General features: G+C 39.5%; 1 protein-coding gene across 1 annotated transcript in view; it reads left to right on the top strand.

The window, feature by feature from the left end:
* acox3 (acyl-CoA oxidase 3, pristanoyl) overlaps positions 1-25,070 on the top strand; it is a 120,574-nt gene extending 95,504 nt beyond the window's left edge. The window contains 4 exon segments of the mRNA XM_052041392.1: positions 18,785-18,959; positions 20,478-20,545; positions 22,052-22,138; positions 24,023-25,070. Of these exon segments, the coding sequence (XP_051897352.1) occupies positions 18,785-18,959; positions 20,478-20,545; positions 22,052-22,138; positions 24,023-24,142 (450 nt within the window). The 3' untranslated portion in view covers positions 24,143-25,070.
* Positions 25,071-25,750: the final 680 nt, after the last annotated feature.

The raw sequence follows: 25,750 nt of genomic DNA on the forward strand, positions 1-25,750 counted from the left end.
GTTTCAGACTGGATTGTTGTAAAAACCCATTCTGGGAAGGAAATCAACTGACCTTTTCTACTCTGGCCTATGCTTGACTCCAGACCCTTAACTGTCACCTCAGTTCAGGGACAGTTAAGGATGGACAATAAATACTGGCATTGGCACTGGCATCTACATCCCATGAATAAATAGGTAAAAAGGATGTTGAATTCCACTTAAATTTGGTTCCTTTGAAGTCAAGCTTGCCAGAAAGCCTGTGGACAATATCAAAGAGCAAGCAGGTTTTTGCATAACATTTAGACTCAGCTTATTCTTTCCAACATTGGAATGGTGGACAACTGTATATGCAAAACCAATTATCAGACACCATCTGAGAGCTGTTGTTGCATCTCCCATTGCAGCACCATCAGAGGCCACCTAACATCTAAGTGTCATAGAGTCACGGATGAATACAGTACAGCAAAGGAAGCCATTCAGCATATTGTTTCCAAGCCATGCAATAAAGAGTGTTTTTAGATTAATCCCACTTCCAAGCTTTATTGTAGCACTTATCCAGGTAATATTTAAATATGATGAAGGTTTCTGCCTCCACCATCCTTTTAGGCAGCACGTTCCAGATCACCACTCCAAACTCTTTGGATAAATAAAAGTTCTAAAACTCCATTCTAATTTTTCTACTAGTCAACTTAAGTATGTCATTTTGTTATTCACCTCGTTACTCAGGGAATTGGTCTTCCTGTTCACCTTTCATAAATATATATACCTCAGTTAAATATTCTCACATTTTCTTTTCCTCTAAATAAAACAAGCTCAGTCGAGGCTATCTCTCCTCTTAGCTAAATCTCTCCAGGTCTTGCTACATCCTCATAAGTCCTCTCAGCAACTTTTCCACTGCAATAGAAAAGTTGTCCTTCCTGTAATGTGTGCACAAAACATTCCATCTGTGGCCTTACAGGTGTTTTATACAGTTATAGTGTGACTTCCCTACTACTGTATTCCATGCCATGGCCAATGATGACAAGGTTCTTAACCAGTTTACCTACTAATCTGCTTGCCTTCAGGGATCTATTCTCATGCACTCCAAGGTCCATTTATTCCTCAATACATTTTATATCCTACCATTTAATGTGTACTCCATTGCCTAATTTGCTCTTCCCAAATGTATTCCCTCATCCTTCTCTGTATCAAAATAAACTTGGCACTTATGTCCAGTAACCAGTCCATTGATGTCTTGTTCCACCCTCATCAGTAGCCATGCTACTAATTGTGGTAGCACCTGCAATAATTTTATGTGTTAAATTGGAAACTCATCCCACTGCCTTTCAAGCAGAGATCATTGCTATCATATGAGCATTCAAAGAGGTTGGCAAGTTTGTTGAGCAACAGATTACAAGGTTTGCTGAAAATGTCTTTCCTGAATCATTAATGACTTGAGCATTGTTCCTTGCTAAAGTGCAAGTAGGAGAATTGCTCCCTGAAGACCCTTAGTGGATGTGCTCTCCTGCTGGGAGCTCTTATCCTCTCCTCCCTTCCTATCATCCAATGGCTTGTCCTGCTTTCCATGCCCTCTGTTTATTCTCCCTGTCATATTCCAAGAAATGTCTGCCAAAGCATCTGTGTCTGGTAGCAACTGTTTTGTGCAAAGGCAATGGTTTGGACCATCTCTTAAGCTGCTATAATATAATCCTCTGAAGATTTTAACAATTCTTAATAAGTAAAAAAGCATAAAGCACTAACTGACTTGAAGTAAGATTCATTCAGCAACTATCAACAATGGCTTATGACCTTCAGTATGTGTTGAATGTGTGGAGCAAGCTTTTTTGCAGGCAGCATTGGCAGTAAATTAGCATTATACGTAAATTTTAAGTATATCAGTATCTATAGTGCCCAAACAACAGGCCCCACATAACTGAAGTTTGCAGCTCTCTGTCTCATTCTGCTTAACAAGAGCCTTGCATTTGCATTTCCCAGTCATACATACCATAGATCCTATTAATTGGAGGCTGTTTGTATGAGTTTCCCCATAGAGCAGTCTCTGGGCAGTTGCAAGAACAACTAAAGATGAGTGCTATCATTTGCCATTTTCTGTAATGCATCTGTGAATGTCTCTAACATTCAGTACCATTCACAAACAGTCAATAACCATTTAAAATTAATCAAACAATTAAAATATTTTTTTTAAATTAAAACTCGAAAGACACAAAATAAGATACTATTATAAATACTTGACTAAATGCAATTAATACAGAAAGTACAAAGTACTTAAACCTTACCTTTCCCAGTCACAGCTGTTCGTTTCCAATAAAATTAATAAAGTTACTTTACTTGTACTGTATGTAATCAGGCACTAGTACTACAGGCAGACTTTCAATGGGAAGTCCAGCTGTTGAGTGCAGTCAGCAAAACCCCAGAGTGCACTTCTCAAGATGCTGAGCATTTCCAAATTTGAGATGGTTGCATTCCACACAGAATGGCTGACAGTTCTCGGGAAAATCCAGGCTCCCTTTATATTATTGAGGTCACTATTTTGTTCAGCATTCAATAATGTTGTTTTCAGTATAACATGCACCTTATTTGGCCCCTTAGATAACTTATTACCCATTGATCTAACACCAACATATAAATTAGAAACACATTTTATGTCTGTGTTTGACAACTTGGCGTTATAATGAAATTCAACCATTATACTTCCCACCATAAGGATTTGATAGTGTGTTCATCTATGATATCAGCAGTTACGCAAATAAGAAGACGGTACATAAATTTGCATTCATTTATATCTTGGTATGATTCGGTATAGTTTTAAAAGGATAACAATGCAATCTTTAAATCTTCATTGCAGTAATTAAAGTGCATTAAGTCTTCTACTTTGTGTTGATATAGTGGATTGTTAACAGGCTATGGAAGTACACTGTAAAAATTTAGAAATATTATTTCATTTTATTTGACTAAATGTGTGATAAAGATGGGAAATTGTAACCAGAAGATTCTCATTTTGCTTTGTGTACCACTGTAGAGCTAGCAGAGGAAACATACTGTTTGGACAATAGCGTCTGATCAGTCCTGTTCTATCTGCTGCAATAGCCACTCCTTTATCTTTCCCAATTATGTAGGAAAGTTACATTTAATGTTTGAGCCACATTGTCATAATATAAGACTAATAGAAACAAAAGCTAAAAGTAGAAGATGCCACAATTCTTCTTTTGTCAGGACAGTTTCATAATGTATATTAAAATAAAGTAAATAAAGTTTAAGTTCCATTTTTAATACTGTGTAGAAACTCTTCACCATGTTAAACCTTCTCCAAACCACGTGGTAAACCTAGTACAGGTAGACTATATGTTCATCTCAATAATGAGATAAACAGAGTGGGGAAATTTAACATTTATCCAGTCCGGAGAATTTACTTTCAAGTCTTTCAAGTTGAGTTTATTCTCATGTGCACAAGTACAGTGAGGTACGGGTACAATGAAAAGGTTGCTTGCAGCAGCATCACGGGCACGTAGGTTCAGACAACATACAGAATATAAATTATACATAAATTATACAAAACAGGGAAGAGAAAAGAAAACACTGTGTAAACTTTGAGAACTACTGAGGTAATTCTTGGATTAAATCAGCTAAAATATCTTATTTACTTAACAAAGTCTCTGTTGAGGTTCCTGCTACTTGTTTAGTGAAATCGGTGCTGTCTCTGAAAGATTAATTTGCCATATTATCAGGAGCCAGATTATTTGCAACTCCCAGTAATATGCCCAACTCACTGGATTTCATTAAAGACCTAGAAACCAGTCAAAGCATCCAGCCGATCCTACTGACTATTGAATACCAAAGTTCCCACTGAAGGCTGACCGCACTTTACTTCCAATAGTAGGTGCCATCTTGAAACCATCTCAACCAAAGTTGACAACACTTGAGTCCTATTTCCCATACGTATAGTCACTGCTTCAGTTGCACTGTTACTCATGATTTTAAAAAAGGCCCATTGATTTCAGTGTTAAAATTTTCAGTTAACCCTGTCTCAGCATCCATTGAAGGCAGAGTTCCAGACTTTCCATTGCCCTTTTGTGTAAAGAGACTCTTCCTGACTTTAAGCCTGAACAATCCACCTGTACTTTAAGGTAGCACGCCTTAAATTATCAACAAAGATTCTTAATTTGGGCAAAGACTGGGAAACTAGGAAATATATTGCTGCAGTTGGCAAACTCTCTCCAGGCAACATGGAGTTGTTCTTTTACTGCTAATGTGATCTTCAGCTCCAAATCAGCCTGCCCTACTGCAGAGGGAGGCATCCTTTCATTCAATACCATAAGATATAGGAGCAGAATTAGGCCATTCAGCCCATCAAGTCTGCTCCACCATTCAATCATGGCTGATTTTTTTTCAACCCCATTCTCCTGCCTTCTCCCCAAAAGCCTTAACCCCTTTACCAATCAAAAACCTGTCAGTCTCTGCCTTAAATACACCCAATGACTTGGCCTCCTCAGCCCTCTATAGCAATGAATTCCGCAGATTCACCAACCTCCGGCTGAAAAAATTCCTCCTCATTTCAGTTTTAAAAGGATGTCCCTTTATTCTGAGGCTGTGCCCTCGGATCCTAGGTTATGCTGCTAATGGAAACATCTTCTCCACTTCCATTCTATCTAGGCCTTTAAGTATTCGGTAGGTTTCAATGAGATTCTCCCCTTCATCCTTCTGAACTCCATCGAGTGCAAGCCCAGAGACACAAAATGCTCCTCATACATAAAGCTTTTCATTCCCGGGATCATTCTTGTGAACCTCCTCTGGACCCTCTCCAGGGCCAGCACATCCTTCCTTAGATATGGGGTCTAAAATTGCTCACAGTATTCCAGATGTGGTCTGACCAATGCCTCATAAAGCCTCAGCAGTACATCCTTGCTTTTATATTCTAGTACTCTAGAAATGAATGCTAACATTGCATTTGCCTTCCTTACTACTGACTCAATCTGGAAGTTAACCTAAAGAAAATCCTGAACTAGGACTCCAATGTCCCTTTGCACCTCCAATTTCTGAATTCTCTCCCTATATAGAAAATAGTCTACACCTTTATTCTTCCTACCAAAGTGCATAATCCGACACTTCCCTACGTTATATTCCATCTGCCACTCCTTTGCCCACTCTCCTAACCTGTCCAAGTCCTACTGCAGACTCCCTGCCTCTGCAACACTACTTGTCCCTCCACCTATCTTTGTGTCATCTGCAAACTTGACCACAATGTCTTCAGATCCTTCATCCAAATCATTAATGTATAAAGTGAAAAGTTGCAGTCCCAACAATGACCCCTGCGGAACTCCACTAGTCACCAGCAGCCATCTTGAAAAGGACCCCTTTATTCCCAATCTCTACCAGTCATCCAATTTTCTATCCATACTAGTACTTTGCTTCTAACACCATGGGCTCTTATCTTGATTAGCAGCCTCATGTGCGGCACCTTGTCAAAGGCCTTCTAAAAATCCAAGAAACAAACATCCACTGATTCTCCTTTGCCCAAACAAATGCAAAGGAAAGCATTTATAGATTTTTAAAAATAATATTTTGTTTATTTCATCTTTCAGAGAGGACCAATATTTGACATAATTATAATATTTAAAACATTCCAAGAACTTCTAAGTAGATGGTCTAAAGGCTGTACTTTCATTGAAGAATTAAGAAAAGTTAAATTTCAGCTGCTGAGGTGATTGTGTCCAGATATCCAATATGGTGGTGACACAATCACGAGAACCATAATGGGTTCGATTGTGCTGGCATCCAGACTGAATCACCACCAGAATTCCCTCACATCTTCGTTTACCTGAACTGGATGCAGGAGCTTATTTTTACAGGCTGTGTGCACCCTGAAATAGGGTGGTTCAGACAGTCAGGCCCTCAGGTGGGAAGGTCTACTCTCTACTTTGTTATGCTTTTGCCTCTATGCCTTGAATAAGTTGTAGTATCTATATTCTGCTGTGTTATAGAACGTGAATGCATAATAGCTAAATACATGCTTCCAGCAAGTTATGTTATAATTAAATATTTAATTTTTCCTGGTTATTTTTCCACAGCTCAGTAATTTTTTCTCACATTTTTGAATTTTGAACATTGCTGGCATGAGTAGAATTTGTTGCCCATCAGTAGATACATTTGGGAAGGTGGTAGTGAGCCACTTTTTTGAATCTTTGCAAGAAGTATAGTGAATGTGCTACTACAACATTCTTAACTAGTGTGTTTCAGAATATTGACCCAGAAACTCTGGTGTATATCCAAGTGTGGATTGTGTAACTTACCTGTATTGATATTTCCATGCATCTCCTGACCTTATCTTTCTAGGTTGTAAAGCTTGTGAACTGAAATGTGCTGCTAAAAGACCTTTGATGAGATGGTACAGTGAATCCTGTGGACATTATGCAGTCACAGTGTCCTAAAGGTTGAGGTAGTGGATATTTAAGATTACAAATGAGATTAACAAAAAAACACATTTGCCCTTGTATCTTACACATAAATTGCACAGAAGTATTTACACCCATTTCCTGTTGAAGTCCTGCTCATCAGTTAATTGAATTGTGAACTTCCCCACAAGTTTGCAAACCTGATGGTGTCAACATACATATTTCTGATTTACCATCAGAAATTGGATCAAAAGATCACAATCACAAATAAGGCAGCCACCTTATGTGATTTAAAGGGTCCCTATTGGGGAAATTGATTTCATTTCCACTAACTCTTCAAATTTGATTTTAATGTGCTGTCTTCTATACAGACAGCACGTAAAAAGACCATAACATCTGTTAACCAGATGGTGCAATCTGTGGCCTCACTGAATGCTTTGGAGCAGCCTGACAGCACAACTCCATAGTGAGAGGGACCCTGGCCCATAACTGCACGCAGTGTAGGAGATGCATTCAGGATGGTATTGAGAACCTTGGGTCCATGCAGTAGGAGCATAGCCCTGTATAAATGTTGGAAGGAGCGCACCATCCCTCAAACTATCCACTTACCCACCCCATCATGCAGGTCCTGCCCCACCTGTGGAAGAGTCTGTGGACATTATATTAACATCATCAATCAACTCAGAACCCATAAGAGCAAAGTGGAAGCAAGTCATGCTGGACCCTGAGGGACAGCCTCAGTAGAAGAAGGATTAAACAGTGTTACCTATCCTCTCCCCCATTCAAATAACCCCTTCCCTTAATTCTCCCTTCCCCATGTGATCTTCCCCCTCCCACTCCATTTTTACCCTCCACCCACCACTCCCTTCCCATTTTCCCTCATCTCCTTGACAGTGTGTCTGGTTGCCATGGAGAGATAACTCCAGAGCCAAGAAATTGAATTAGAAAGAATTATTTACACCCCTTTTTTACACATAAATCATGCTCCTAGGAATGCGGGTTTCTCATATGAGGACAGATTAAGAAGACTAGGCCTTTACACGCTTGCATTTTGTAAGAACGATAGATGATCTCCTTGAAATGTACAAAGTTCTTAAAGGGCTTGACAAGGGGAGATGCAGAGCTGATGTTTCCCCTGCTGAGGTGTCTGGTACCAGGGATCAAAGTCGCAACATAAGGGTTCAGCTATTCAGGACAGTAAAGAGATTTCTTCATCCAACCTTTGGAATTCCCTATCAAGAGCGCCGTTGAGCTCAATCAATGAGTATATTCAGAGATAAATTGATGTTTAGATATTAAGGGAAGCAAAGGATTGGAAGTTAGTTCAGATAGTAACACTAAGTGAAAAGATAAGTCATGATCTTATTAAATAGGAGAGCAGACACAAAGGTTTGAAAGGCCTACTCCTGCTTGTTTTTGTTATGATGTATTCATTTCCAATGGACATTCTTTCCATCAGTTACTTTCTATTAAGGTTCAACACAACATTGGTGTTATTTCCCAGAAGCTTTTCTCACATTTAATGAGGTCATCGACTGCCATTAATTAATTACCAACTGAATTTAAATCAAAAGATCATGATCTATGACCTTATTTTGTTTACATCAATAAAACAATGTGCAAAGCATGCTGAAAGTAGGTAATCATAGGTGATGTCCATTTTCACATTTTATAAGTCCCTCCCCCAGTTATTTTAATGAATTAAAAGTCCGATTGCAGGCAGTCTTAACCCCAGATCGAAGCATCCTAGTCTGTGGTTGTAATGTTGTCGCTGCCTATGGTAGCATGAGTCACCCTCAGCATGGGTGTAATTGACCTTCTGTATGTGTCAGGTAGTAGTGGCCCTTTGCAGTTCCATGTGCTGTAGCTCATCTTGTGCCCCTTCCTCCCACCTTCTGTAATCCCACTGCTCTTCCCCCCCCCCCCCCCACTTCCCACCATCCTCCTCCCCGTAGGCTGACTTGCTTCTTGTGAGTCAGTGCATAAACGACGTGGTAGCTACCGACTTAATCACACAGGTCAGGTTTAACATTTCTTGAAGAGAGAAAACCATGACAATAATTTCTTAAAGCAAGGTGTGGCAGCTTAACTTTTTTGCTTATCAAAAATGGATCCAATCAAATTTCTAGGTGTGAATGGGATAAAGATCAAGCAAACTACTTTGTCCTAGTGGTAATGTAGATTAAAATATTGATGGTTTCATCCAATTAATGAAACAGATATTGTTGCTTTGCAGTTTATTAAACCAATGTCACCAAAATGGAAGACCTGAGACCAGTGACTCTGACATTAACTGAAAATTAGAATAGGTTATAGAATATTGAATGCAGATTTATATCACAGCACAAAACAATGTGAATACCAAAATAACAAGTTTTTTTTTAATACAGTCACAACATCAAATAAAGCCAGTTTCATACCAGTACTGTGGGTTTAGTATTTGACTTCACTATGGTGTTCACTGCTATGCAACACAACACACACATATTTGCCATTTTCAATGGCTTGAAGCATGTTAACATTCTCTTCAGAACATGTTTTCCTTGTGATATCAGAAGAAAAGAATGAATCAATTCAGCTGTTGCTCACAGTGCAACAGAAGGATAGCCAAAAAGAACAGATAACAGTTGGATGGATGTACAAAGTCAGTGATGATACTTTGAAAAAAGTTTCTTGCTTTGGAATATGTAATTGTAAGTTTTGCAGCAAATAAGATGTATTTATTAGATGGAGGCATGATTGGAATAACTGGATTTAAAGTTTGGATTTGAACCTCTACTTTGGACTTAAACAATATCACTATTGTTTCCCTTTCATATGGCTTTATTTTATAGGTGGTATCGTTGAAGTCCCATTGTGCAGAATACCTTTTCAATGGATTTACTATTGGGAATAAATTCCTGGCTGGTTTTCTTTGTTCATCATCTCCTTCCTCTGCATGCCTTTACCCATTAATATCCATTCTATTCTACGTCATCGCATCCTACCTCACCTCAAGAACCTTACCCACCCTTTCTTTTGACTTCCTCATCTACCCAGCACATTCACATCTAAGGTTTCATCTATTATCCTTAGATACACACACTAACCTAAAGCTCATCACCATCCATGTGTCCTGGTTCTCTCAAATGTATTCCTAGTCCTGATTCTTTTCCTATTTGACCTCTCTCCTATCCATCGTCAACCCAAACAATAGTCTTCAGTATTATTTGATTGTTATTACTAGAGAATTTAGGATTTGTTTGTAAAGCTGTCCAAAATATTAGAAAAATCAGACTTTTCTAAACACTTTAGAAAGAACAATTTGCTGTAGGACGGTGGATGGCTTCCAACCAGGATTAATGCAGAACAGGCCATGGGCAATTGACAAAGCTACGTTATTCAGGTGGCGAGACATAGCAGTTCAATTTAAAATGGGATTATGTTTAATAAGCATTATTAAATGAAAATAAAATAAGCTATCTTTGGGATCATTTAAAGCAATGGACTGGCTTAAGGCCTAGCAGAACAGCAGCACTGGAAAAACTGAAAGGTAAAAAACTATAGTAATGAATTAACTCCAGTCTCATCAAATCATGACAAGGGAGGCAATGAGCAAACAGTAAGCATGTATCTGATGCAAGACTTCTAATATATTACAATTAGGCATTATAAAAAGTATTTATGGACAAAGACAGCTCCGTTTAATTGTATAGTATTCCCACTTCTCATGTCACCTTAGAACTGTGGAAGTAAGACCAGCATTTACATATCTCAACTAACCAAAAAAAAATCCCCAGCTCTCTTCATTTCTGTGGACAAATCATACATTTTAAGTACACTGTAAATTATACAAAAAAACACTAGGAGAGCAGGGAAGTTTTTTAGATACTTCTTGCTCATTGTTTATGCCAGTCCGCAAGATTATAAAACAAAGAGCTCTCACCTTGCTCTGCACATACTTTCTGAAACTAGTATTTTGTTTTTATTTGAAATTGGGTTCTGTTGATCTATTTCTCTCCACTTGTTTTTTTTTGCTGGATATTCATCCTGCACACTGTCCAGGATATTCTCCTTAGTAAATCGTTAATCACTTTTGTCTCTTTCCCCAATACCCTTGAATTTGACCTTTCTGAAGTTGGGTAGACTCAAGAAAAGAATGGACTGATAATCAAGTGGGCCTTCATCATGTAACAGCCACTGGTACCCAGAGGTCCCACTACTTCCATTTCTACCTTGGTAAATGACCCAAACATCACACTGCTCTCTTTTAAACATTTTAGCAGTTGACATAATAATCGTACAGAAAGCTATCTTTTCATCTTCTTTCCCTGCAGCAAAGACAAAGAATTCAGGACATCTTGCTGTTCAGCAGTGAACATTGTTATCCAAAGTGAACATTTGTTTTCAATAAGTATGATTTCCCAGTACATCCATAGATTTTCATTTGACTAAGATATACTGGATTCCTGGAACACAAGGGTGCATATTCATAAATGCCACATTTAATTAGCTATCATGAAATTCTTGGATGATTTATTTTGTCCTAGTTCTTGTTTTTCTTTAAGAAATTAATTATATGGGATGAATTAATAAATATTTTCTCCCAACTATTCACTAATAATGACAACTAAAAAATATTTTGTTATTGGCTTTTTTCCAAACTTTGTAGCTGACTCTGCTATTGCATGCTGTGTATCTTTGTGTAGCATGCTGTAGGCATGCTAGAAATTGTGATAGGATTCCTGTATTCATAACCTGCAGTGCCTAATCAAATGACATTAGTTTCTTTAAAGCATTATTAGTGTCTTGCATGACACTGAATTTCTTTAAAGCAAAAGAAAGGAGGGAACTACAGGGGCTATATTGGATAGTACCAGAAATAACAATTAACTTGGTTGACTCAGTGCAAGCAGAGTATGAAATTACAGTTATTTCAGCATCCAGCGAGTTCCCACTGTTCTATTACTTGCCTTATTACTTAAGCAGGGTGTCCATTTTTGTGAGTGGCTAGCATGCATCTAACACTAGACTGTATCTTCTAAAAGTAGAGTGACCACCCATCCCTCTGTTTCTGCATAGCCCTGGCCCACAAAAGTCAAGTACCAGCCCGCATACTGCAAGACAGCACCTGTTCCACTCTCCCTTGAGACCTGACAGAGACTTCCTGAAGAAGGCAACAAGTGGCAGGAGTGAAGGTGAAGGGGGGGGCCGCGGGGGAGGACACAATGAGAACAGTAGTGGGAGGTAAGATGGATCAGTGCTGAAGGCCAGAGGAGATGGAAGCAATCTTCCACTCTGCCACAGCTGAAGCTCATGCTCCTCTTTAAGTGAGGACCAAATCTGTTCTTGCAATGTGTTGCACTGTCACATTGACCGCTTGGTGCATTCAGTACTGTGAAAACGTTCCAGGTCGTAATTGCTCACCACCAATGTGGTGATTTACAATGTGAATATCCAATTCTAGCCCACTGGCTTTAAACATCATTGCCAGTAGAGTTTAAGAGAAAGGAACATTAATTACTGGAAATTAATGTCCACAGTAAGGTTAATTCCTTACAGCAAAGCTCTCCATGCTAATTTGCTTACTACACCCAAAAGCCATCAAATCCGTAGAGCCAAGGTAAGCCATGCCCACAAGGTTTGGCTGGAACACATCCCCTATATTTGTATTCACCACCTCACCCCAGCTTTCACCCTTCACTTCTTCCACGCCAAGCCTTTATCCAACCCTGCACTCCACCCACTTTCCTTCCCTCTCCTCTCTTCCTTTCACCTACCATTCCCCTACCCCTCCCTCCCACAATCTTGCAATCCACATGCTCATCTCACACCCGCACCCCTCCCCCTTCTACTTTCCTCTCCCCATCCCCCTGTCCCCATACCCTCGCCCTTATGCTCTCTCCTTTCACCCCACACCTCTTCTCACTCATCCCTCTCCTCACCTGACAGCCTAGTCTTCTCCATCATTGTCCCCTCCTCCTTTAGTCTACCTCCACATCCCCCCACACATCTTGCACCCCTTGCCCTCACCTTTTATCTCAACCATCTCTTCTTACCTTCTCCACTCCACTTCAACCACGTCCTTTACTCCATTCTTCTTTCCTCCCCTTAATCCCTCCTCATCCCCTCTCCCCACTTAACACAATCTTTCAACAACCCCACCTTCCTGTACACCACTTCCCCTTTCCACAGCTTCCCTCTCTCCCACTCCCTCACATACCCCTTCACCCATGTCCTTACTCCACCACCCTTTATATCCCACTCCATTTTTCCCCCACCTCCCCACAGCACAGCACAGCACTGTCTTTCGCATAGTCAATACTGTCGAGATAGTGATAGATGAGAGTGAAGGTGAAGATTTACTATTCCCAGTAACCAGCTCAGATGCCAGTACAGTCAACACCATGACGATTACTTGAAAGTGGTAGCTGGCATCTGTAGCCATGGAAGTAGCAGAGGACTGAGAAACTGATTTCAGCAGGATACCATGCACTGGATGGATGATGAGTTATACACAATGTTAGATTCATTGACTGATTTCCCAGAAAGCCTACATGCAGCGTCAAAGAGTCTGAAGAAGCCCATTCATGCACAGGGTTTTGTGGAGATCTTGGAACCCAACCATCCTAGTAACAAGGTAGCAGACAACTCCTGTAGCATGTTTGCAGACCATCATTAGCCAATCTTTCAGTTTTCATTACAACAAAAGCAGAAACCACTTGGCTTACAGCAATGACAACTCACTGAGGCCATTATAATTTAGGAATCCATCCATGGTTCAGGGGGACTGACAGGATATTACAGCTCTCCAGCAATCTGTAATCTAACACTATTTTCTAGAATTGTTTAACATCATCCCGTTGAGTGTAAGTCCATGGATTGCAACACTTCTGTCCTTTCTCAGGATGACAGCATTTGTGGTCTCGGATCTGCCAATGCTCTTACTATTGCCTGTCACCCAGTCAGCCTGTCTAGATTGCTGACTTTAATGCCAGCAACGTGCAGCACAATACTGGGACTTTAGGTACCTTCTCTTCTTCTCCTGCTGTTCATTTGTTCACCATATACCAGGAGGCTAGGTATGATTGTAAGGTTGTAGAGCACAACAAATCTTCAAACCTGCTGTGCTGAGTTTTGCAGACTGGTCCATACAGGAATACGCCAGTGGTCTGCTGTATCACATTGTTTCTGGCAGAATGCTAATTACTGTATGCATACGTTCATGGGTTTCACACTAAAGTTCAGAGTCATCTGGTTAGTGAACAGCGTTTGTCATGTAGAAGTCATTTTTGAATTTGTTCACGAGCCTCAAATGTAGATAGGACACTGAACTGCTGAAAAATGAAGGCTTTATGTCTGTTGCGAGGGTGCTAAATATTAACCTATGTGATATACTTTGTTTGGTCACACTGCTACTGGACTGAGGGAGTGGAATCTCTTCTGGTTGCAACACAGCTCTGAATAACATGTACCTACAATATGATGTGTATGATGTGTATATTCTGTGGGAGCCTTCATCACAGGGAAGCCTGGAGTGTTTGTAAAGGAGTGTGTTTGTTTTGCTTGCTGGTTTCTATCAAGAAAGAATGAGATATATTCAGAATAAAGCTGATGAGTAAAAATTCATGGTCACTATGACCTTCTGCAGGTCAACAAGGAAAGAACAAGGAAAACCAAGTACAGTACTTCCAAAGGATCCTTGCTATCTAATTGGAAGTGGCTGAAGCAGGTGGCAAATCTCAGTGAAGACCTCTATAGAAACACAGATGTCCTTGCACATTCTTCGTCACTCAGAGTTTGGTGGGAGATTGACTCCCCGGACCCTAAATGAACATGGTCTCCTCTTGGGAGCCCATCTTTACCTCCTGCCAAAATACTGAGTGTATTGCTGCTAAATTTTACAGCCTCTCCAGTCACAATTGCTTTCCTGAAACACAATTATAGAAGAACTTTACATGATGTTGATTTATTAACAGAGTTACAGCATAATACAGCATGGAAGCAGGCCCTTCTGCCCAACTCGTCCATGCCAACTAAGTGCCCATCTAAGCTAGTCCCATTTGCCTGCATTTGGCCCATATCCCTCTAAACCTTTCCTACTATGTATCTATCTAAGTGTCTTTTAAATCTTGCTGTTATATCTGCCTCAACCGCTTCCTCTGGCAGCTTGTTCCATATGTGCACCACCTTCTGCATGAAGAAGTTGCCCTTCAGGTCTCTTTCAAATCTTTCCCCTCTCACCTTAAATCTATGCCCTCTAGTTTTCGATTCCCTTTCCCTGGGAAAAGGACTGTGCGTATTCACGCTATCTATACCCCTCATGATTTTATACGCCTCTATAAGGTCACCTCCCAGTCTTCTATACTCTGAGGAATAAAGTCCTAGCCTCAAAGTCAAAGTTGAGTTTATTGTCATTTGCACAAGTATGTGTATGCACAGGTGCAATGAAAAACTTACTTGCAGCAGCATCACGGGCACATAGTATCATGTAAGCAGCGTTCACAAGAAAACCATAAATTAAACATAAATTATACATAATTTTTACAAATTGCCTAACCTCTCCCGAGAACTCAGGCCCGCAAGTCCTGCCAACATTCTCATAAATCTTCTTTGCTCTCCTTCCGGCTTAATGACGTCTTTCCTACAACAGGGTAACCAAAACTGTACACAATACTCCAGGTGCCGCCTAACCAACGTCTTGTACAACTGCAATATAACATCCTATATACTATACTCAATGCCCTAACTGATGAAGGCCAGCATGCTACACACATTCTTCACCACCCTGACTACCTGTGATGCCACTTTCCAGGAACAGTGTACTTGTACTCTTAGGTCCCCCTGTTCTACAACACTCCCCAGGGCCCTACCATTTACTGTGAAACTCCTACGCTGGTTTAACTTTCCAAAATGCAACACCTCGCACTCACCTGAATTGGACAGCATTTGCCATTCCTTGACCCACTTACTCAGCTGATCAAGGTCCCCCTGTAATTTTTGATAACCTTCTTCACTGTCTGTGATACCACCTATTTTAGTATTATCCGCAAACTTACTAACCTTGTACGTTCTCACCTCAATATAAATGATGAACAGTGGGCCTAGCACCAGTCCTTGTGTTACACCACGAGTCACGGGCCTCCAATCCAAAAAACAACCTTCCACCACCATTCTCTGCTTCCTACTATCAAGCCAACTGTGTATTCACTTAGCCAGCTCTTACTGGATCCCATGCGATCTAACCTTCCAGATTAGCCTACCATGCGAGACCTTGTCAAAAGCCTTGCTAAAGTCCATATAGACAACATCCACTGCTCTGCCCTCATCTAGCCTCTTGGTTACCTCTTCAAAAAACATAAAGTAAAGGGCTGCCTCGAAGCCACCTCACTTCCCCAATTCACCTCTTTGTTCCATGAGGTTTGGACCCAAGTGATCTCAGCAAAATCCAAAATGGGCATCCTGATCACACAGCTGAATATTTATTTATGAGAGTGCCATGTACCGTGCAGCAGGACAGCAGCATGGTAGTTATGTTCCTGGACTAACAGTCAGAGGTTCAGACCACTAATCCGCAGACAGAGTTCAAATCCCACTGGTACAGCTGGAAACTTGAATAAAATTGCCAGCTGGTTGGAAGACCCTTCTGGTTCACCAAAGTTAGGGAAGGGAATTTGCTGTTCCACTGCTCTGGCATATACTGTATATGACTCCAGACCCACTACTCTGGCAGCAGTTCAGGATCAATAATAAATGCCAGCCCTCATCCTTTAGCTTCGTATTTGAATAGCTAGAATCTGAAGCTTTCGATCTCTTTGATAAATCATTTTGTCATTAGTGTTACTTAGCTGCACTTTTCTCTTGCTTTTTAAGTTCATATACTCCTTAACCAGTAGATTGGGGAGGCATATATTTTTTGGGTGATAATTGGACTTAGGATCTGATAAAAGTCAGATAATTTCAGCAAATATTTAAAGCATTAAAAGGCTAATAATTCTGAGATTGTGTGCATTGTTAGGCTAGCTTATAATGAAGCTACATTTTGTCTATTGATGCAGGCAGCAAACTGCTCCCAAGCAGTTTTTATAAATTAATATCCACCACTGTCTCTGTATATTACATTCCTACTGGGGTAGCAAACACAATGACATTTATTTACAGCTGATTTTCAATATCCAGATCCTTGAAGTGTCGTAGACTCAGAGGGATACAGCATAGAAACACTCCATATAGCCCACCGTCAGTGTCAACCATCATTCATTCATTTGCACTAATCCTATTTTTTTAATCTCCCCATGTTCCCATCAACTTCCCCCAAATTCTACCACACACCTACACACTAGGGGAAATTTACAGTGGCCAATTAATGCACGTCTTTTGGATGTTCTTTTGCCAGAGTGGTGCAGGAAAATTAGCCGAGCAGCTCACATTCCCATAGCAAATCTTGTGCCCTCCATAGACCCCTACAATTGAAGTTGAAAACAGTTAAGTACCTTTGAATTAGGCCTTCATGATACATTTCATTGAGTTTCAATATATTGTCAATGCATTGGGAATCAGCTTTCCGACAGATAACCGAGAGAACCCTGCTCACAACTATGCAGTCTAGAAATATCAGGTCAAGACCTGTGTGAAGAGCCACCAACAATGCCAGCCCATCAGTGAGTCAGGAAGCAGAGAATGCTCCAACCTCTATTTGGCAGGTGAACCAATAACCAAGTGGGAAGGTTTGCTGTAACTGCTTCTCACTCCCCACAAGTGCCTTTGACTAGCTTTGCTACACCTCCTTTCACTTGTCAATATGTTGGATAGTGTTTTACATCTTCCTTCCAAAGGACTGCACTAATGTGACCAGCTCACTCTACTTCTGCACTTCAGCAAATACAAAATACCATGGATGCTGGGCATCCATCATCAGGGATCCCCACCCTTCAGGCCATTCCCTCTTCTCCATGCTGCCATCAGGCAGGAGGTACAGGAGCCCGAAGATCCACATCTCAAGGTTCAACATTAGCTCCTTCTCCACTACTATCAGGTTTTTGAACTGACCTGAAAAGCCTGAACACTACCTCAGACGATATTTCTTTTTCTCTCTCTCTCAACTTGCACTAATGTCATTATGTTTATTTTGCCATGTAAGTTATGTTTAATTTATGTTAATTTAAGTTTATGTTAACTTATGTTTGTCATGTTTGTAAAGTACTGTGCTGCTGCGACAAAAAGCTCATTTTCATGGCATCTATACCTGTTGTATGTATGCCTAAGACAATAAACTTGAACTTGAACATTTGAGAGCAGGAGAGAAAGCGATATAGCCATGGAAGTGACTTGACCTCTAGTGTTCTCTGTGTGGAGCTTGCACATTTTCCCTGTATCCATGTTGGTTCCCTGTGGTCCGTGTGTTCAGGTTTCCTCTCACGTCCCAGGGACATGCAGTTGGTTAGCGTTTGTAAATTGGCATGTGTGTAGGGTAGTGGGGGAGTTGACATGGATGTGGGGAGAATAAAATGGGATTAGTGTCGATGGATGGTGGATAGTCAGCATGGACTTGCTGGGCCGGAGGCCTGTTTCCTTGCTGTATGACACCATGTTTCTATGAGCACTTCCAGCAATGTCCATCTTGAAGGTGCTCAGCTCCTCTCTATGACAGGGTTTCTGTTTTTTTTCTTTTATCATGTTATCTTGTTTACATTTTTGTTTTTGATAAAGTTTCGTCCAAAATTCATTTTCACAGTCACATCTCTTTCTCTCCCACTCCTCCACCTATCACAGTCCATCTTTTTGTTCTCTCTGGCCCAAACTCCTCCCAGTACAACTTCAAACTTATATATCACTGATTATTGTGATGAAAGATCATCAACTTGAAATATTTACTCTGCTTAGATGCTGCCAGAATGGCTGAATATGTCCAGCATTTTCTGTTTTATTTTACTTTTTATCTTTTGTGATAGTATGAACAAAATTTATATATCAATAACTCAAGAGACATTAGCTACATCTGTGGTAGATAGCATTTGCTATTCATCAGAGTTGTAGTTATTGTCTCCTTTATACGACTGCCTATTTGTTGGGTGGAATAATGTTGATTTTCATTGTAAAATGACTAGTGAGTTAAGAGGCAGCCGATGAAGTAACTCTGGTTGCTGAAGATGGAAAGGAACCAACAGCTATAAGGAATTATATGGTCATTATGGAGAAACTAGATGCATTTTTGGTCCAAGAGCCCAGCCAAGAATGAGTAACAGGAAAACACAGAAAGGAAGGAAACCAACATCTCGCCTACCACCTAAATTTCACCATCACTAACAGGTTACACTCTGGAGAACTGTTAACAGTATTGCCGTTACTGGAGAGGATCCTCGGTTAATATACTAATTAAATTAGTCTGAGTTTTTTTTTATACTGTTGTGTGAATCTATTCTCTTTTTCCCCTCTAGGTGTATTATTGCAGATCATTGGCAATAGCATTCATCGAGCACAACGTGTTACAAAAATTTCACGATTTTACTCATAGTTCCAGCACACCAGTTAATTTACAGCCTGTGTTAAAGCGCCTGGCTTCCTTATATGGTCTTTGGGCTCTTACCAAACACACAGCAGTCCTATACCAAGGTGAGTTCTATCGGAAACAACATCGTTAGACTAATTCATATGCCCACATTTGCCATGGAATTTGCTTTCGTGAAGTTGTCATGACGTAATTATACTGTAACAATACCAATACCTCTGTATGCCAATACCTTTCAGGCAGGATTGTCGACGGCTGAAGCTATCATTTGATTGTGGATTTTAACTGTTTCTTCCTGGTAATTTTTCATGTTTCATTATTAGAGCTGAATTTCACTCCCTTTTATCACTGTGTTTTTACAGCTTACTTCATTATCAATATCTTTGGCCTAAAGAACAACAAAGTACTCTTTGAAAATCATTCTTTTAGTAAAGAATAAATTTAATAAAAAGGGAGGTCAAGCTCACCATTCTGAACTTTACTGCAAGTTACTTATGAGGAGGCCAACTTAACACTGATCCTGTAACCGTCACCTCTTGCACTTTGTTAAGTCATAATAGCTTTATTCAGATGAACTACTAACTTGTGGATGAAAAACACGATGATGCTGAAGGAACTCAGCAGACCAGGCAGCATCCGTGGACAAAAGCAGTCAGTCAACATTTTGGGTCAGGACCCTTCTTCAGGACTCTCTATTAACTTGTTTCTCTATTAACTTGTGGAAGTACTTTAGATTCTGTCCAAGTTATGAACATGCAGAGGACTAAAACTAGATTTTCTTACCTATTCTGAAAGTGAAATGAGCATCCTTGTCTCTGGAAGTAAAAGTAGAAAATGTTGGAAATGCTTATCAGGATAGCCAGTATCTGTAGAAAAACAAAAGTTAATATTTTGTTTCAATAACTTTTTGTCAGAACATTCTGACCTGTTTCCCTCTCCACATCTGATCACAAGAAAAAGTTCGGCTTAAAGATGAAGGCAAAAATTAGATAGAAATCCTACCTAACTGTGTTCCTTAAACAGTGTAGCAAAAAAGAAATCCAAGTGACTTACTTTTTGGCATTTTTTGTCTTCAGTCAAGGCTTTTTTTTGTTGAACACCATGTAAGTGTTTATGCTTACTATTCTGATTAACAATCGGGAGAGGCCAAAAAAGTTGTCATAATTTAATAATTTTGCAGTTTAGAATGAAATTCTGCACACTAAGTATAATGACTTTTTCATCATGTTGCACTTGAAAAATGTAAGATTTTTCTTAAAAATAGGAACAAAAGTGTGTATTTTTTGTTTATATTCCCAGTAGGTACTTCAGACTGGACATTCTGTGAAATCATTCTCTGAATATTTATTGGAACATTGGTGTGTAGAACTTCACGTACTTTTAAAGTGGAAAGTTCTGAAATTACATTTTTTAGCCTCTCCTTTATAGTTAATTATAAGAGTAAATATTACCACTTATATGGAACTTTTGTTCGCCGGATGTCTGAATCACAAATGTACAGTGCCAATGGAAGCAAGAAGCATTTGTAAATTATTAGTATCTTGAGCTTTTACTTCAAATTACAGTCAAAAGATGTTATAATTTGCAACAGCTAATCACATCAATTCATTGTTTATGTGCAGGGGGATATTTCTCAGGTGATCAGCCTGCAAGGAGCTTGCAAAATTCTGTTCTAAACCTGTGTACTCAGGTATGTTATGAGCATGATATAAACATTTCAAAGTGTTTGCACCTACTTCTGGCAGAAGCCTTGCCCATTGAGAAGTTGCACCAGGCACCTCCATTCACTTTTCACCCTAGCACAGGTATCAGTTCCCCATTTCCTGCATGTAAAGGATGTGCATATCATACATTTATAAGTGCTAACAGAAATTGGATCAAAGTAGAAATTATGTGTTGTTGCTCAGTCACTCATTATAAAACAAGGAGAATGGCACAGAGAAAACTGGTAACCAAACTGGGAGATACCTTTTGTTTTAACTAGCTCCCTCACATTAATTGACAAGTGATGCCTTTTTGCAAATCGGTATCACTGTGAAATCTTGCACCTCTGCGCGGTGGATGTTGGAATCTATGTCCCTGATGACGATGGTGACAGTGGTGTTTGGGGCCTGACTGGGCCATTCCATGATGCAGGGAGGGACCATTCTGCAAGCCTGCGTTGTTTAACCTTCCACACATTTCCCACCAATTTCCCTTTTTCTTCCTCAATTTCCCAGTTTCACCTTCACCCTCCATTTTCTGCCCTCTATACAGTTCCCATCCTCAGCCCATTTTCTGGCAGATACACAGAGAGAACTCTTCAACAGCACTGACAGACTTCTTGGTGGATAACACATGAATGAGACAGCAGCTGTGGCAGCATCTGATCTCTGAGAATACATAAGTGAACTTCAAATGTTTTCAAATGGGAGAAAATCACAGGGCCAGCAATTTCTTAAAACAAGGATATCATTTTTGTGATTTGGCATCAGAGCAAACATTGCGCGCCAAAATTGATGAAATACAATTTCTAGGCACAAATACCTTCCTCTAGAACTTGAGTTCAAAATTTCTTATATTTATTGGCTATGAATTTCCTTTGTGAAAGATATTTGCATAAAATAAATCCACTTCCAAACAGGCAAATCTGAGGAGAAAAATAAAATGCTCCCAAAATTAATCGCACTTCAGCAATCACCAGCTGGAAAAATGTCACACTGTTGGGAAAAGAAACATTCTTACAAACTAAAATTGTGACATATATTTTTGGTGCAAAAGAGGGACTTTTTTGTAACTTAACTGTGGAGCACATGACCAATGATGGTTTAATGCTGAACCAGATGTTCAGTACCCAAAATGGAAAGGGATTCCCTCAATGAGAAAATTTCTGTTGATGAGCACAAAAAGCAGCAGTTTATTTTTTTTCTGTTTAACTTCATAATTCTAAATATTCAAAATAACTATGCTTATGTAAGGTGGAATAATTGTCCATTCTAGTTAACTGTAATAGTTTACAGTGCAAAATACTAAACAAATACTGTACTCTGAATATGAAGAATTACTGTTAAAAGACTACTGAAGGTAAAATAAAGATCATTATAAACCTTCATTTTCCTTTCTTGCTTAGAACAATGTCCAGTTCATTGTTGTTTGACAGTAAGAGTAAAATTGAAAGCATGACTAATAATTATGTTAATTTTTTGTGTTAAAATAGCTAAAGGATGATTCGGTGGCATTAGTAGATGTTCTTGCTCCATCTGATTTTGTTCTGAATTCACCAATTGGAAAAGCAGATGGAGAGGTAAAGCCAGTTTTGATTATTTACTCTCTTAGATAGTCCGTGCTTTTTTTCTCCTTTATATTTCTGAATATACTATTGTGAAGAAAGAGGTCAAATAAGGTTTATCATATTGCAAGGCACTCACCCATGTGCTGATTACTGAGGAATTTCAGATTTATGAGCAACGTCACTCACAACTCTGTGAGAAATTTCATAGCTTGTCAACATAGAGTGAGAATAGGGCAATGAAACATATCTTTATTGAGCGTGCCAGACCACAGGTTTAACATGAGTTCAAAAACTGTGAGTAAAAAGTTCACAAGGAGGTTGATACGTTGCAATTTCCCAGCTTCAGCTAAGGCTTATTCTGCATAAAATATATTTTGCATAATAATATATAAAACAAAAATATGTCCTTGTATTTTGATATCTACAAATATAAGTGTCCCTATTTCCCCATTCCAATTTTTTGGCTTCACTGCACGTCTCCAGTATGCTATTCATGGGCCAAGTGAGTCAACAGGGAACTTGCTCGGCATTTGCTGCCTGGTATTCATCAATGATTCAACCCCAGTCAGGGTGCTTGAATATCCTTGGTGACTGGTTGTTTTTCTTTGCTTACTTCCCTGTTGAGGAGTCTTCCCAAGAACACAGAAACACAAGAAAGTGGAGCAGGAGTAGGGCCCTCAAGCATGCCCCTCCATTTAATGTGATCGTGGCTGATCTGTGCTGGCCTCAACTGCTCTTCTGTGCCAGTTCCCCATAACCCACAGTTCCTCAATCTTTCTAGTATTTATCTATTTCTAGAACTGGCCTTCAGTACTGCCTTTAGCCTCACTCCCTTTTTGACCAAACGAGTCACATTGGCGGTTTTCTAATCTTCTGGTACCCTCCCTGAATTTAGAACATTTTGAAAAATTTCAGCCAATGAGTCCACTATCTCCCAGCCACTTCCATTAGAACCCTTTGTGTAAGCCATCCAATACTGTTGATTTAGCCCTGCCTTCAGCCCTGTGAGTTTCTCTAATACTTTATGCCTTCTGGTTGGGAATTTTACAAGTTCTTCCCTTATTTGAAATTAGTTATCTTAGGTATGTTTGCAGTTTCCTCCATGTGATGCAAAAAATTAATTTAACCTGCCTGCTATTTCTTTGTTTCCTGTTAGTAATTCGCCAGCCTCTTTCTCTGGAGGTCTCACACTTACCTTAGCTGCTTCCTTCCTTTACATATAGTCTTCACTTGCTGATCGCCACAACAGAAGCCAGAGACTCATCATTGTTTGGTGATTCACGGTTTGTGTGAAATCACACAAAAAAAAACATTTATTATAATTCCATCCCACACCATGCTGTAGTTTTATTCATTGAGAGTCAACAGCCAACATTATTTCAATGATTTTTACATACCTGAGGCATTAAGCTTCATATGAATTTACCTAACTTTCTCTCTCTAACAAAACTACTCTTAAATGCTTTAAAATAATTTATTATTCAGCCCATCGAGTCTATTCCATCTCTCAGAGCATTCCCACCAGTCCCATTGCCCCACTTATTTCCCTGTAATGTTTTCTCTCTCATAAACCCATCAACTGTCCCATGATTCTCCTGCCACCCACCTACACACGGGGTAACATACGGTAGCCAATTAAACCCATCTTTGGGATGTGAGAGGAAACCAGAGAAAACTCATGTGATCGCAGAGAGAACGTGCTAACTCCAGACTTTGCCCTAGGTCAGGGTTAAACCTGGGTGTTCGGAGCTATGCAGCAGCACCACTTATTACTGTGCAATTTTGCCACCCAGTTAATAAATCTCAAATTATTAAGTTAGCCATTATCTGCTGATTCACTCTGAAGTTTTTTAATCTTGCAAAATCATGGATAAATTGCTTTTTCTGTCTGTTCAGATTTATAAAAACTTGTGGGCAGCAGTTCTTCAAGACAAGAATGCACTTGAGAGACCATCATGGTGGGCTGAATTTTGTACCAAGAAGCCTTCTGTTGGAAGCATGAAGTCAAAGCTCTAATTTATCTTCCATGGAAACACTCATCAATAAACCAAAGCATAATGAGGGGTTAATCAGTGTGACATCAAGTTAGTAATGATTATCATTTTACATGATTAATCTGTGATTAATTAATATATTCTCAGAAGATTTACATAAATAATGCAACAAAGATCTGAGGGTAGATTTTGCAGTAACTACCCATCTGGGGAAAAGACTGCAAGGCTGGGAGTTTAAATTTGTAAACTTGCCTACCTGACATGAGCTGAAAAAGAAACAAAATTCTATTGTGAAACTTTGTTTCTCAGGTGAGATGTGAATTAGGTCTTGTGTACAGGTTAACGTGTGTGGGATCCCTTGGCACTGTTTAAAGAATGGTGAAAGCTTGACCCCTTGCTGCATTCAGATTGGCTGCTGTACTTTTCTATGTAATGTTAATTGAGTGGTTGTGAAGTATGTTGGGATCTCACATTCAGAGCATTTTGGGAACCTTTTTGCTCTTATAGAAAGTATATGAATGGTAGTTGTTGCAAATTAATGCAAGTCTGTTCTTTTGCATTTTCAATTGACTTAAAATATCATAACCATTGCTAACATAGAAATCAAAAATAATGTTGTTTAAAGAGAAAAGCTTTCTACATTTGCCTTACTATAAGGAACTTGATATTTGTTTTCCTGTTGGTTTAGGATCCGTGGTAAATCTTTACAAAGCTTGTAGTCTGTGTGCTGAGTGTACCTGCACAGAGTACTACCATACTTTCTGGGAGCAACAAGCAAAGGGAAATAATTATTTTGTTAAAGGCAATGTTAGGAGCTGTGGGCATGCTATGTTGGCGCCGGAAGAGTGGCAACACTTGCGGGCTGCCCCCAGCACATTCTCAGTAACGCAAAAAGATGCATTTCACTGTGTGTTTCAATGTACATATGACTAATAAATAAATATCTTAAATATCTTATCTTATGTGTTATTCTACTTTATATTATCACAGTTGGTTTAATATCATGCTTTTCAGAGAATGTACTTCTGTTAAACTGGTTGCATACAATATGATTGTTATATAATCTATATTATTGTTCAAAAAGTTGCAAAATAAAAGTTTCTAATTTACAAGCAGTCCCCAGGTTATACAAGGGATCCATTCCTGAGAACTGTCTGTAAGCCGATTTCTCTGTAAGTCAGAAATGTTTGTTTTCTATAACTACCCATATCATATTGCTCCAGGATTGAGGACCTTTCAGTGTGTGTGTGTGTGTGTGTGTGTGTGTGTGTGTGTCTGTCTGTCTGTCTGTGTGTGTGTCTGTGTGTGTGTGTGTGTGTGGCACTTCCCTTTTCCCCAAACCTGTCCCTTTTCAAGGCCTGGATAACTGGGCCACACCAACATTAAAGTTGTTAAATCAAAGGCTCCCAACTTCATCATACTTCAATAGACTACCTGCTTCCTGGGAGCAGGTTGCCCCAGCTCCCCACCCCATCTCTGCTAAACAAAAATCAACAGATAGGAGGAGTATTGATGTCAGCTTTGACATGTTTATAATTTTAAACTCTAACCTGGCTCCAATCAGCCCATTTTGAGGGTTTACATTTACTGACCATTTTTGAGGAAAAATGTTCAAATACCCCAAATCAAC

This window comes from Pristis pectinata, chromosome 2 (assembly GCF_009764475.1).
Source record: "Pristis pectinata isolate sPriPec2 chromosome 2, sPriPec2.1.pri, whole genome shotgun sequence".
NCBI classification, from domain to species: Eukaryota; Metazoa; Chordata; class Chondrichthyes; order Rhinopristiformes; family Pristidae; genus Pristis; species Pristis pectinata.